At 29.4% G+C, this 14,747-nt stretch overlaps 2 protein-coding genes and 1 long non-coding RNA gene across 4 annotated transcripts; all 3 read left to right on the top strand.

Moving 5' to 3' along the window:
• Window positions 1-5,728: 5,728 nt before the first annotated feature.
• Window positions 5,729-8,383, top strand: LOC131671338 (protein roadkill-like). Its single transcript, XM_058947700.1, has 2 exons — window positions 5,729-5,876; window positions 6,819-8,383. Exon 2 carries the CDS (start codon window positions 7,118-7,120, stop codon window positions 8,132-8,134), a length of 1,017 nt encoding a protein of 338 aa, XP_058803683.1. The 5' UTR covers window positions 5,729-5,876; window positions 6,819-7,117; the 3' UTR covers window positions 8,135-8,383.
• Window positions 8,384-8,462: 79 nt separating this feature from the next.
• On the top strand, window positions 8,463-11,015 carry LOC131671348 (uncharacterized). Of its 2 annotated transcripts, none has more exons than XR_009302530.1 (3): window positions 8,463-9,229; window positions 10,532-10,618; window positions 10,720-11,015. It is a non-coding gene; the product is annotated as an uncharacterized LOC131671348 (long non-coding RNA). The 2 variants fall into 2 exon arrangements; XR_009302529.1 differs by having other exon boundaries at window positions 10,428-10,618.
• A 2,601-nt stretch (window positions 11,016-13,616) lies between these two features.
• LOC131671353 (speckle-type POZ protein-like) lies at window positions 13,617-14,254 on the top strand. Its single transcript, XM_058947715.1, has one exon. The coding sequence runs from the start codon at window positions 13,694-13,696 to the stop codon at window positions 14,252-14,254; it is 561 nt and encodes a 186-aa protein (XP_058803698.1). The 5' UTR covers window positions 13,617-13,693.
• Window positions 14,255-14,747: the final 493 nt, after the last annotated feature.

The following is a 14,747-nucleotide window of genomic DNA, read 5'->3' as shown; positions in this document are numbered from 1 at the left end:
AGGCAATGTGGCGCGAGTTAAGGATGGACGTTGGCCGTGGAGATTCGGCGCTTGAAGCGATCGATAACAGTCATCACGCTCTGTCAATGAATTGGCGTGCGTGGCAAAATTTCATTAATTCGCGTACGTCGAGGTTAATCATCTCGGTAAAGATGTGTCGTGCGTGCCAAATGATTGTACATTAGTAGCGATGAAAGCAGCTCTGGCAATAAATCTACTTGGTCGTTTTCGATGACAGTGCAAACTAATGAGTTGGAGTCTTATAGACAGAGCCGTTAGCGTGGCGTTATGTATAGCTAATCAATACGTCCAAGCTCGGTGTGCAAAGGAATTGCCATTCGTAATTTGTCGGCAAACGTAGCCAATCTCAATGCTTTCTATATATATATATATACATAACTATTCAGAGCGGAGAGCGATATAAAGTGTCGGCGTGCGCGTGAATTCAGGCATTCAGTGGTCGAGCCCATTGCGCGGCCTTCGCGCCGCGGAGCCTCGGTGAAAAAGCGGCACTTTGGAGCAAAAGAAAAAGGGGGCAACAGCGAAAGGGAAAAAGGAGAGAGAAGCACGGTGAAAAATGCCAGTGGTACAATGCACGCCTCGGCCTCGAGAGATGCGCGCATATGCACACGAAGTGCGGGGCGAGGAGCGAGTCGGGCGGCACGCAAGCACCAGAGCTGAGTCACCGCGGCCGGCTTTCAATTCGAGCGACCGCCTGGTCCCACGATGCCGCGCTCGCACGCCACGGACCGAGAGATTCTTTTCAAATTGACCTTGCCGGGGGAGACTCTCGCCCGCAGTTCTGCTTTCCGCCTCGCCGAGGGCGCGCCGGGAAACGCGCGACGCCAGCTCCACGCCAATCGACGTGGATTCGCCGTCGGTCCAACGTATTTTCCTGTGCACGCGCGTCCGTCGTCTCCCTAGCCAGTGAAGTTCCAACCGATCGGCAAGCCAATCACGGCGCGCCCGACCGTTCCGCCTTCTTTCCGTTTCTGCTCTTTATTCCTGTCTTTGGATGGGAGCTTCCGACGATGCGTAGTTTCTCGCCCAAAACTTGATTACACTCGCATCGCTGAGGAAATTCTCGGCGCCTCGCTCACCCGAAAATAGCCCGCTTGAGAGTACAAAGCGAGAGCGCAATTAATCAATTTCGTCGGTGGGCGCGTACAGTAAAATCAGATCGACCGTGAGGCCTTTGAGAATCAAACTTCAAACCTCGGCTGGCCTTCTTTTTTTACGGCTCTTCGAGTGTTCTCGGGAAAATTGAAGGATATCCTGCGGCGGAGTGTCGGCACGAAAGACAGCGAAGAACGTTCCTTTTGAAAGTTGCTGCGCGAACGAAGTCGTCGTGGAAACGCGTAAAAGAAGAGAAAATAAAGGAAAAAAAAACGAAGCCGTCGTTAATGGCTTTCTATCACGAAAACTTTGGCTAATTGAAATGAGAAGCAAACGTCCGCCGCGGTGAAATCTCATTTGAATTTCAGATCAAAAGCGCGAAATGCAAAAATGCTCCTTTTCACCGCGCCGCGTGAACGCGCAGCGATCGAGCGAGTGCCTCGATTGGTCACGTTTCGCAAAGGGAGAGAGGCCAGACGACTCGACGAAACGATGGACTCGTCTCCGATATGCTTGGCGCGACGCGGACCAAAGAACGACCACGTCTAACGATCTGCAAGAGTGACACTTGGCGTTGCCTCGTCGTATTTGCGAGAAAATGTATAGGCATGCACGGTTTTCACGATGAGCACCATTATGGAACAACGCTCGGGATGCTGTTGCGTCACAGTCATTTGCGCTAACGGAGGAATCGCTGCCGTTTCGAATGGCATATGACCCATCGATAGTCAAATGATTCCTTTTGACGCATATATATATTTTCTAAATTTATACCCTTTGAATAATTAAATTTACGTTTGATCCCTGTCGTTAATCGTTATACGTAAAACCAGGTAAGATCGGTTTTACTTTTTTCAAATAATTTATTTTTACTCGAACGTACTTCAACGTGCAAATGCATTTTCAAACTGTACTTTATAAGGTATCTAATTTACTTTATAATTCACAGCGATAGGTGAAAAGAATTATAGTGACATAGTTGTAACAATAATAAAATCATTAAAAATCTTTTGTAACAATAAAATTTTGCAATTAAAAATTCTAGATCACGCTTGTATTGTGTTAGTCAACAATCTAGGTGTTCACGTTACATTAATATTTTCAACTGGTATTTTTAGCAGAACATTTTTTTTTTGACTTTGCTTCGAGATCTTTTTATACGTGGATATTGAACTTATGACAAACTTATAACTAATTTTTAATTTCAATAAAAATTCAGAGGTTTACTGCTGTAGGGCAAATTACTGTAGATGACCAGCTCTTCAAATTTACATATAAATGAAAAGTCAATAATTGGTCAATAAATACAGGAATCGTGATTTTATCGATATTTGCATTAAAATACTTTTATTACATGTACTATTACACATAAACAATGTGTAAGTTTGTAATCTTACTTCAAAATAATGACAAAGATAGAAAAGCAAAAAGAACAGACAATAGCGTTTATAATTGTTTTCATAGGATTTTATCAACACAATGAACATAATCGGTCAAGATGATGGAATAAATACTGACGGAGAAAATGAATCCTTCCAAAATTATTTTCATTCGTCACTCTTGCAGGGAATTGTGGCAAAATTAATTTTTTCTAAAAATAAAATAGTTATGTGATTAGATGTTTTCTGGAATATAGGCTTGGAATTTGGAGATGCACGACAAAGAAATCTAAGCTTTACTGAAAATTTTAAAATGAATTTTAATTTTGATTCGATTTCTTCATTATGATTATTTTTACAAAGGATAATAAATAATACTCAATTTTATTTTCCCTGTCTAACCCACCCGACCCCCTTAAATTAACTGCAAACATAGAACATATATACACATATACATGATTATCATTTAAACTTTCGTTAAATGTTATTCTCATTCGGCATTTTAATAATCTAGCCTTTCAATGAAGTATGTACAGAGTCGCTCTTTTCTTTCTCTGACAACTAAAATATTCCAATCTTTAGAAAGCACTTAGACACTATTCTTACTCCGCTCCACGCCCCACATTATTCTGATTAAAGTATAACGCTAAGTAATGAAATAATAAGTATTGTCATAATACCACACAAACATTAGTACAAATATTATATAAATATTGGCACTACATATTTGAACTACAATCTATTGATAGTCAAGAAGAAATGATCTGAAAGTAAAGCTTAATAACTACGATATGAAAATGAAAAGAAAAGTAATTATTATTCTCAAGCAATACGTTTAACATTGAAAAATGCTTTTATTTAGTTGGATTGTTTAACCTAAAAGACTATACTCGCAATCCGGTTGGCCGCAATCAGCTGTTTCGAAAGAGATAGCGCACGTCAGAGAGTAAAGTGAACCGGTAATCGCCTGCCAGCCACTTGTTAGAACCGGTCGTTCTAGCCGTTGAGCTTTTGTTTTTAGTTTTGTTAAATTAGCTCATGCTCAAGGTAAATATTTCTTGCTTAATTGGTACGCAGTTGTGAAGTACGCGAATGAATCACTCGCATAAGTGTTGTTTGAATTGTTTCATATATGCATATATGCTTGGGTTTAAAAGTAAGGTTAAGTATTTCTTAATTTAAATAAAATTATACCTAACAATTCAACTCTTGTGCCATCCAATATTTTCGAATATTAAATAATACGAAATAGGAAAAACGTATCAGAAGTATTATATTCATGTAATAAAAAAGTTAGGAAAATATAAAAAGAGATCACTTGCTAATGTCGTTTATGCATGTACATATCTTTATTTTCAGTTGAAGTTGTTATTGAGTGCGAATTAAAACAATTGGGAATGGCGGTCACGTGGTCTCAGGCTATCATGGCTTAGTTATTTAAAATGTATATATACCTAATGGAGTTGAATAAGTGGAAAAATACCTATATTAAAATAAGTGCACCTATAGTAAATATTAAATATAATCGAACTATGGTGCTCATGCATCAATGGGAAATTAAAAATTGGTTTTCATACCAGGATTTAAAAAATGGTACAAAGTTAGTTTCACCATTATTTGAGGGATTCAATAATTCTTTATGTCTAGCTATTTATCTGAATGGCAAAAGTGTAGAATATCAAGACTATATATCTGTAATCCTAGGTTGTGAATTGAAAAATTATATTGGCATGGATGTATATTTCCGACTTTTTCTTTGTATCGCTGAAATGCAAGTTATTACTGGTACAGATTACACACAAAAATATATGTTTGATCGAAAATTTAAGATCTAAGGGCCCAGTAAATCTAATATTTAGAATTACTGTAGCAGCATATATATGCTCAACATCTATTGATAAAATAATTGTTATGTGCCAAATCTTTAATGACCAAACATGGTGTGTATTAAAATGCTTCGCCATGTTATTAAATCGTAATCAGTTTGATAGTTCTATCAATAATCAATATTTAAACAACGTTAAATTAATAGTGAAAGGTAAACAAATATTTGCATAAAGGGATACTGAGTACTCATAGTCAAGTTTTTAAGGCTGTTTGAGCATAAAATATGAGAGACAAAAGAAAATGTCGTGATAATCGAAGATATCAATTACAATATTTTTTGCTTCTATTGCAGTTCTTATACACAGGTATATGTGACTTATTAAAATTCTCCAGCAATTGATTTATTCCAGACTGCTGGTAAGTATCGATTGGTAAATTTAAAAAATGCAAGCAATGAATATCTAAACAAAACGATAATTAATGACAATGTGATTGAATATCTTTCATTTGTTGACAGGCATAATGCAGTATTTTTGAAAAATATAGAGATTAATTTTATTGTTGCTTATGGAAAAGAAATGATCGGTAGTTCAGAAATTTCAACTCTAAGGAACTTGGACAGATGTCTTTTTAATGATGTTCTTAAATTTATTTTTCTTCAATATAACAAAGAGTTAATGTTACTACAATGTTTTGTAATAAAGTTAAGATTGTTCAGATTCACTGTGACTATTTTTATTAAAATTAACAATCTTGAAAATTCTTAAAAACCTTCATGTGCTATTAAATTGTTTGTTAAGTATATATGCTTCGATTATTTAATTAATTGTAAACATTTATCCTATTATTCAATTGAACTAAATGTAAATGGCATCATAGGTTATAATACATCAATAAAGTATTATGAATAGAGAATATGTGTATTCTTTGTATTATAATTATTCAGTAAGGTGACTTGAAAAAAAATTTAATTATTAGTGACAAGACAATTTATAAATGACTGTAATCTCTTCTAGAAAATTCACTTAAATTTCACTAGAATTGCTTGTCCTTTTTTAATAAAAAGCGAAACGTTTACTTTAAATACTTAATGATTTGCTTATGAAATTATTAGAGTATTGTTCACCAATTAATTATAATTATTAAAACGAAAACTTATTCTAATATGTATTTGTTTTATTACGAAGTAAATAAAATGAAAATTTACCCATTATGTGTATATTTAACATTGCATTTATATTAAATCGTATATTGATTGTATTTTTCAAATACAATTTTTCATTGTAATTTGTCCGTAAAAAATTAGATACTTTAAGTTTACATATATGTATGTATGTATATAAACTAAACTACTCAGGTTACCCTATACTGGCTATACTTACAGCTGATCACTAGTGTTGTATATTCATGCCATTCCGGTTTTCAATTACATTTTCAACACTTTCTTAAATATTGTTGTTAAATTAACACAGTTCTTAATTTTATTAGTAAAGATAAATACAATACATTGTGGGTATCAATTTTCTGTCAAGATATTGATTAAAAAGAATAAAGGTATATTTAATATCTCTCCTTATAACCTAAAAAATATCTTCGTATACGTACAAAGCGAATAGCGAAAGTAATAAAAAAATGTTCATACATATTTTACACGTCTAAATGAATTTTAACATATATAAAAAGTTTTGCAGAATCTATTCTTAATTGTAATGTAACTATTTATTTTAGTTACAAAGAAATGAGAATAAATAATCTTTACAGCATACAGATTTATACACTTTTTTTTAGTACAATAAATAAGTTTAAAAATTTTGAAATGCTTGATTGTTTTATGAATTAAAAAGAATTTAAAAATGTTAAAATGGTACTGTAAACTATAATATTATTGCTCAAAGATTGAAATAAAATACTCAGTGTCTGATCTTTGTTGCCAAATATATTTGAGTATAAAATGAAAATATAATAATATAGTTTGTGTAAAAAATACAGTTATGAATATTTAATTGAATTGTTGTGTTTTATAAGCTCTGAAAATATTGCTGTAAATCAGAATACTTTGGAAAAATTGAACATTGCATATTCACAGAATGCCTTTAGTAGCATATGAACTTTATGTAACTATATTTTTCACTTTGAGATTTTTCAAGTATTCATTCAAAATAAATTGCTAAATCTTGTAAAGAACAATGTACATCTGATTTTGAGGTTTAAAAATATTTAGTTAACAATTTACTTAAAGAAATGTATCGACAAATATTTCTTCAATTAAAAATGTTAGTTAAATATTTTTGCTCAATCTAATGCTCAGATTGTAAATTTGAAAATGATTGTTTTTCTTTGTGTTATATTAACTAATGATTTTTATATTTACAATCTGAGCATTAAGTTGAGTTTCCTAAAAATCTATGATCCTATACAGTTCGTAATAAATAGCATAGCATAGGCAAGTATGAAATGTTCCATTAATTTCTTAGTTTTGTTTTGTTTTGATTACAGTTGCTTGTTAATTTCACTACCTACAAAAAGAAAGAATAAAATTATTTTATAATTTTGTCTTCACATATATATGATATAAGGTAAATAATCTACAGAAGAAAAAGTTGACCTCTTTCAAATTTTTGTAGATTGTAGTAATAGTTCTTTCCTTTTTTTGATCACGAATATTTTGAATCTTTAAAATTTAATTTTTGTATTTAAAAGTTTCTCAACAGATAATATAATAATTGGATTAAATAAAGCTCATTTAATAAATATTAGACATTTACTTTTAAGAAAATTAATATACTAAAGTCAGTATGGCCAGATCGATCGTTGGAGACGTCTATACTTGGTCAACAGTTTGTGAATGGAAAATCCAAAATTACACATCATACAATAGTTTGACAAGTGGTAAAGATATGTATATACGTTCACCTCCATTTCATATTCAAAAACAGACTTGGCATTTGAGGATGTTTCCAAATGGTTCAAAAGATAAAGCATCAGAAAATTATGTATCTCTCTTTCTTTACCCAAATAAAAATAATGATAAGTTATTCAAAGCCAAATTTTCATACACAATTCTTAATAGCGAACAAAAAGTTGTTGCTTCTTTCTATAATACAAAATTGACTATGTTTAACGATCGAGGAAGAGGAAAATCAAATTTACTGAAAAGCGATATAATAATGAAAACTGATAACATTATAGTTCTATGTAAGATATTCACAGAGGATACAATAATAGCTGAAACAATTCCTGTTAAAAGTTCCAATAAAGTACAAAATTCTAAGGTATTCAAAGATTACCTTGATAACGCGCAATTTAGCGATGTAAAATTCTTTGTAGAAGATAGAACAATTTTCGCCCACAAAATTGTATTAGCTGCTCATAGTTCAGTTTTTGCTGATATGTTTAATAATGATATTCAAGAGAACAGAGATCGTATAGAAATTATTGAAGACATTAAATATGGAGTATTTTATAAATTGTTACGCTTCATGTACACTGGTGAAACTGAATTGTCAGAAAAAATAGCAAGAGAAATGCTAAAAGCATCCGAAAAATATAAACTTACGAAATTGAAACACATTTGTGAAATTGAAATGAGTAAAAACTTTTCAACGGATAACATTATTGAATACCTTAATTTGGCAGATATGTACGAAGCGAAACATTTGAAGGAAAAAGCAATGGATTTCATTGTCTCTCATGGGCAAGAAATGATTTATCAACCCGTGGTTGATTCATTACCAACTTTTCACGCAGAATTTTTAAAAGATGTTTTTCAGAGTATTTCTACTCAACTCAATAAGAAACGCAAAATATGTTAATGTCTAATCATGTAAATGAAATTTCACTGCTTACTTTGTTATTGTTCGTTTCAACGGCGCTGTTTTGACACATATTTGAAATTTGAAAAAGATGAGTATTTCAATCAAATCTGAAAACTAGTTTTATTTATTTTTCATATTTATTCATGAAATTCGCACTTTTAGTATAACAAAACACATTGTTATGAAAATATAAATACATGTTATATACGAAAATTATAATTGTTTCCATTTGTATTTTATAACTAGAATAAAATTTAATCAGATTTTATTTATAACTTTTTAATTATTATTCGAAATCAATATATTTGTACAGCAGTGTAAGCTACATCGCAATCCACAGAAGTGCTCTACATGGACACATCGATAAGTTAAAAATACCAAAACTTAGAAACTCAGAAACTTTAAGCTAATAGATATACATATTAAAGAATTTGAACAAGTTATAGACATGATTGTTTTTAACCATCTAAGTTTGTAATTATTTATTATTAAACGTATCATTTTCTATTATTTTATTAATTCATGAAGTAATAGCTTAAATTGAATAACTTAATTGCTACAGTCTACATCTACTATTCCTACATAGTATTTTTTAATTTGGTCAACAAGAAGAATTTTTTTAACCATTAAAATTGTTCATATTTATTTTTCAAATCATCAAAATGGTCACATAACGATTCCAGCTTAAATGATTATTCTATCTACGATTTTTTTATTTTTTGTATGACGTATTGAAAATACAAAATAAGTTTATGTAAAAAATATGTTGAAAAAAATTATAGTATTTATAGAAAAATGAAATCGTAATTAATATTAATCAGGAAAATGCAGACTGTAAATAAGGCAGAGGCAATGTGAAGGCATTATAGTACTTATAATAAAAGGGCGATTGCATATGAAGACTATCAGTGTAGTCACAATTGGTGTAGCATTGCATTAACTTGCCACCATCGCATCCACATTTTTGACTTTTAATTACTTTGTTTTCATTTTATTGCTATAAAATTAGATTATTTCACAAATTATTTTCAAAGTATAAAAACAGTACATCGAAAAAAATTTTTGACAGAATATTAACTGAAACGAATGAAGGTAATAAACATCATCCTAACCTATGAAGTTATATCTTATCAAAAATTTGCAATAAAAAGTTTTCAATAATACGATTTTTTAGCATGTTTTGTATTGTAATATGTCAATTTATTTAATCGAAGAAATGCGCAATTATTTGATAATAAGCATTATTGTTTTTATTTCCTATGATCGAAATAATTGTGAAAAAACAGAAGTAACAGAATTATTGTGCAAGTAATTTTTTTGGTATTTTTTTTATTCATAAAAGTAAGTAAGTCAAATTGTTTTTAAATGTTTAATTGTTTTATATAACTAAACAAAATTAGCAATAATAATTTTGTAGCTTCAAAGAGAAAATGTTATTCAAAATTTAATCTAATTACTTAGAATAAAGTAATTACCATGAAATTTACAGCAAAGAATAAAAGATAATCATGATAGCATTAAATTGAAAATACTAGTTTTTTTGAGAAAATTTCTATGTTATATTATAAGGTTATTCATATGATGTTATAATGAATATAAAATATTATGAATCTTACTTGCTAAAAAGGTTCGATTAATGTGAATGATTGAACGGAAAGCCATTTGTGACAGCAGTGTGTAAAAATAGAGGTGCTATTAGAATAGCACACTGAAGAATAAATTATGTACTGTAGAATAAATTATTTTTATGAAAAAAGTAGTTATGTCATCAAACACATGTACCTGATTTTCAGTTACTAAAATACTTAAGTACTGTATTACTTGTTGCTTAGAGCTTTTTTATATCACATGGGAATATATATAAAGCATTGATCAATATTATTGATAATTCTATAAAGTTAGGTTTATTATTAGTTATATAGTAGTACAATGTGAGTCAATTGTTATTTTATAATTATGTATTGTAGGTCTACATTTGATTCAGTGAATTATTTTAATTACATTTCTATAAGTTTAGTAAATAATTAGTGTCATGTAGCATAATAATCATTTAAGATTACATCGAAACGTTTTTTTTTAAATTGACTTATGACCAGTTCCCATGAGACAAGAATTCACCACAAATCCAAATAACTAAACATGAAAAGGCAAAATAAAAGATGATAGAAAAATTGCAAATTATTCTGTTTTAATTTTCATACTGATTGTATTAATTGTTCATTATATTAATTCATACAATTTGTGACTGCTTTAATTTATGGAAACTTAAATAATTCTTTTATTAATTTAGCAATTTGTTTGAGTATTTTCAATAAAACTGGATTAGCAAAGATGATATCAAGATATCTAGCATGGAAGTTTATTTATGTTTAAGATTCAATTTGAACTAACTAGATTTTTGCAGCACGAGAATCAGTCAGATAGCAGAAATGAAATAATAGTTAATTTCATATCCTTTACTTTCTGGTGTCCATTGCATTGGTATGTATATATACAAATTTAATCAAATAAACAAGTTTGTAAGATAACTATTGTGACATAACTATTTAAAAAAAGGCAATTAATTTCATTGTCTCTCACAGGCAATATATGACTGACCAACCCGAGTTCGATTCGTTGAGAACTATACATGCAGACATTCTCAAAGATATTTTTCGATGTTTTGTGGCTCAACCCAAGATTTACTAAACACAATCTAGTAAATTAAAATTGACTGTTTAGATTCCTTAATAGTACAATAAATATTATGACTTAAAATTGACACATTACTGAAATAATTTAAAATAAAACAATTTAATTTTTTTAACTAATTTTATCTATTTTTATATTTAATGTATAGATTTGTATTTCTTACGTAACGAAAAAAATTGTTGTGAAAGTGTAGATGTTTATTGTGTAAAAAAATATTGTAATGAGTACAATAGAGTAAATAGATTAAAAAAATATTGTAATGAGTACAATAGAGTAAATAGAGTAAAAAAATATTGTAATGAGTACAATAAAATTTATTATATTAAATATCTGTATTTAATTTATAAATTTCTCAGTAAAAAACAATCTAGTATTTGTTTCTTAAACAAATATTATAAATGACAAAAAATTTAAATTATCAATACAATTTTTACTATTTCAAACAGCGAATAAATTTTTGTTCTAAATTTTTCATATATTCTATTCAATTATTGTTAATTTATTGAAAATAATATAACACAATAAAGTATGTAAAGTAAAGAATCCCATAATATTTTAACATGACTCTGCTCATTATGGTAAATGGAAAACTGTGTGATAAATTGAAACTTTAAAATATGAGTATTTGTGTGGTAAGTTTAAAATTTGTTGTGTTAAGCTTAGTTTGATACATTTTAAAGCAACAATGTTATCCCAAGACAATTACTCTTCCAGGAAGTACGGAAAAATGCCATCATCCAAAACAGTGTCGTAATTATTTTGTCTGCCAACTTGCAACTAAAATATTGTTTTTATTGCGTAATAAGTTGCATTAAGATCACTCTGACACTCTTTTTTTATTGTCCAAATCAATCATTAAACATCATTTTTTTGAAAATTCATTTTCAATATTCGTACTATATTGGTAGTAAACGTTAAAATGTTATACGAGTACATATAACAAGTATATAATTGGATAAGAACTGATTTGATATCGTGTATGTGTACTTAAGAATTTATATTCAATGCTAACATATATAATCTGCGACCCATCCATGCCCACCAACCCTTCGTAATGTATACATTCGCCTTGTATTTAGTGTCAACTTGCTGTAATTCTTATCATGACAAAAGCTTTATTTGATTATTAATACTGAGTATAATAACGAAATCGTATGTAGTTTGCTTTTAAATAAAATATTATATTTACATGATTTTTATATTAGATATTAAATAAAAATTGGAAACAAGCCTAGCAATTTAAAAAAATTTCTTGCATCATTCAACCAAATAAATATCGTTCTCAACTTATTTAATGTTAATATATTATTGTAATTCCTAGCAAAATGTCATTTCACGTGATATTTTTAATTGATTCGCAATATCTTGGGAACTAATCAATATCATATTTTATTTTTTTAAGTCCGACTTATTTGTTACAAATTAAAGAATCGTTTGATATAGTGATGAATAACTGTATCTTTATTAGACAAAGAGTTACAACAGCTTAAACAATTAAGTTATCAATAATAAATTCAATTTTTGCGATTTCGAATCAAGAGGTCAAAATAATAGAAAACATTTATAAAATGAAATGGACATCAATCGGCCACGAAAAACAGTTGTGCTCCTAAATTACAAAAAAAGGGCAACGTTATATTATACGTGACCTAGTGATCACCTATCATATCACTTAATTACTGACTTAATTAACACTTAACGCAGCAACTTTTGATTATTAACTTTTTCAGTCACACGAGAGCACTACCGGGCTTCCGTAAAAAACTACATAATCATAATCTGGCAACTTATTTCTTTTATAAGCCAATAGTCACTATCTCTCACAAAAAACTTCTTTACCTATCCATTTCAGTGCACACATATTTAACTTGATTTTACGAAGAATTTTATAACTTTCTAGTAATCTTAGTTCAGTAGTTTTCTATATAGTGTCACTTAGCGAATCGGTATTAATAAATCTTTCTTTTCTATTATTATATATACGAAAGATAAACAAAAACATATTACATAATATATTCAGTTGATCAAAGTACATTAAACATCGTTATTATCAGATATATACTTGCATTTATGAATCAATTAATGCATCAAATGTAAAACGACTTCTAGAAAATGTATAGGTTACGTTCATCATAGATGAATATCGTAAATAATTCAATTTATCGAGTTGAATTTCATTTTTGTAACATAAATGCGTAAGTTGATTTGTAGTTTGTAGTTGTTAATAGTATATATAGTTTTAAATATAATTTTTACGTCTATAAATCAACAAATATTATAACGTACAATAAAATAAGTATAATAAAAATTAATCTTCAAGAAGTATAGTTCATTTCTTTCACAAATACGATTTTTTTTACTACTTTGAAGATATTAGCAAGATTAAGATTTATAGAAAAATGGTTGCAATAGGTAGAGGTGAAGTTTTTTCATCTACTTATAAATGGTACATTGAAAATTTCTCTTCATACAATGAAATGAAAATTGGACAAGCAGTATCTTCACCATCATTCAATTTGAATAGTAACTGCTGGAATCTAACAATTTATCCAAGTGGAAAAGCAAAAAGTGCCGAAGGATATGTTTCATTATTTGTTTCTCTATTATCAAGTAAGGATTTTATATTCATTGGTCATGATATTCATACCCAATTTACATTCTCTATGATTGATAATAAAAGTAAAGTTATTGCAACTGAATCGAGCAAAATGTCAGCGTGCATTCTACATTGAAAAAATGAGAAGCTGGGGTGTAAATCTCTTTGTGAATAAATCGCTAGTGAAGAAACTTATAAACAGAACACTATCAGATAAAATTATAATTTCATGTAAAATTGTACTTAAAGAGATAAAGGATTACCAAACAATGCTAACATGTAGTTCAAACAGAATAGAGCATTTTAAAGCATTTGAAAATTTGATTAATAATAAACAATTCAGTGATGTAAGACTTACTGTGCAAAACAGAGAAATTTTTGCTCATAAACTGGTATTGTCTGCTAATAGTGCTGTATTCGCTGCTATGTTTCAGCATAAAATGCTTGAAAATGAAGAAAATATTGTAAAAATAGATGATATTAGTTACAATACATTAAATGTATTACTTCATTTTATATATACTGGGGAATGTAAATTGAGTGAAGATATTGTAATTGACTTATTCAAAGCAGCTGACAAATATGAATTAATGAAACTTAAGAATATATGTGAAGAAGAGCTTTGTAGATCTATATCTGTCAATAATGTGATTGCATTATTACAATTGGCTGATTTGCATAGTGCTGAAAATTTAAAGAAAGAAGCTATTGAATTAATTGCGGTTCAAGGAAAAGATATTATCGATAGACCTGATTTTGATGTATTGATCAATTTTAATACAAAGCTATTGAAACAAGTGTTTCAAGGTATTTTTGCAACCAGAAGTTAAGTATATATATAAATATCTTTTTCTATCATATAATGGATATTACTTTTAGTTATATTACTATATTTTATAAATTATTTTTTAAAATGCAAACATTGTCATCAAAATTCAATATTGTGCGTACAAATGAGGAAAAATAAAATTTTGTAATATTTAAACTTGAAGATTGTCGATTATTTATTTTCTTGTCGGCTTGATAACTTTCACTATCAATATATAGTTTATTTCATAAAAATAAACGAGATTAAAAGTTTGTGATGCACTTGTCGAATTTTGAAAAGAACTTGAACGTCCAAGAAAAAATGGCGAAATTATTTCCATTTAATTACATTCAAATATTTTATGAAAAAAAATATTCACTCGTCCACGCATTGAAACAGATCATCGCGCTCGTAAGGCGGAAAAGCATCAAGTGTGAATAAGAAGCGCGTCGGAGCTGATTACGCGCCGATGAGCGAAGCGCCGCGCAGTAGCGCATGTTGGCATCCGATCCTAT

Source organism: Phymastichus coffea, unplaced genomic scaffold (genome assembly GCF_024137745.1).
Source record: "Phymastichus coffea isolate CEN01 unplaced genomic scaffold, Cenicafe_Pcof_1.1 PCOF00124, whole genome shotgun sequence".
In the NCBI taxonomy this organism is placed as follows: domain Eukaryota; kingdom Metazoa; phylum Arthropoda; class Insecta; order Hymenoptera; family Eulophidae; genus Phymastichus; species Phymastichus coffea.
The sequence above is the reverse complement of the archived record's forward strand: the minus strand, read 5'-3'. Positions and strand labels throughout refer to the sequence as shown.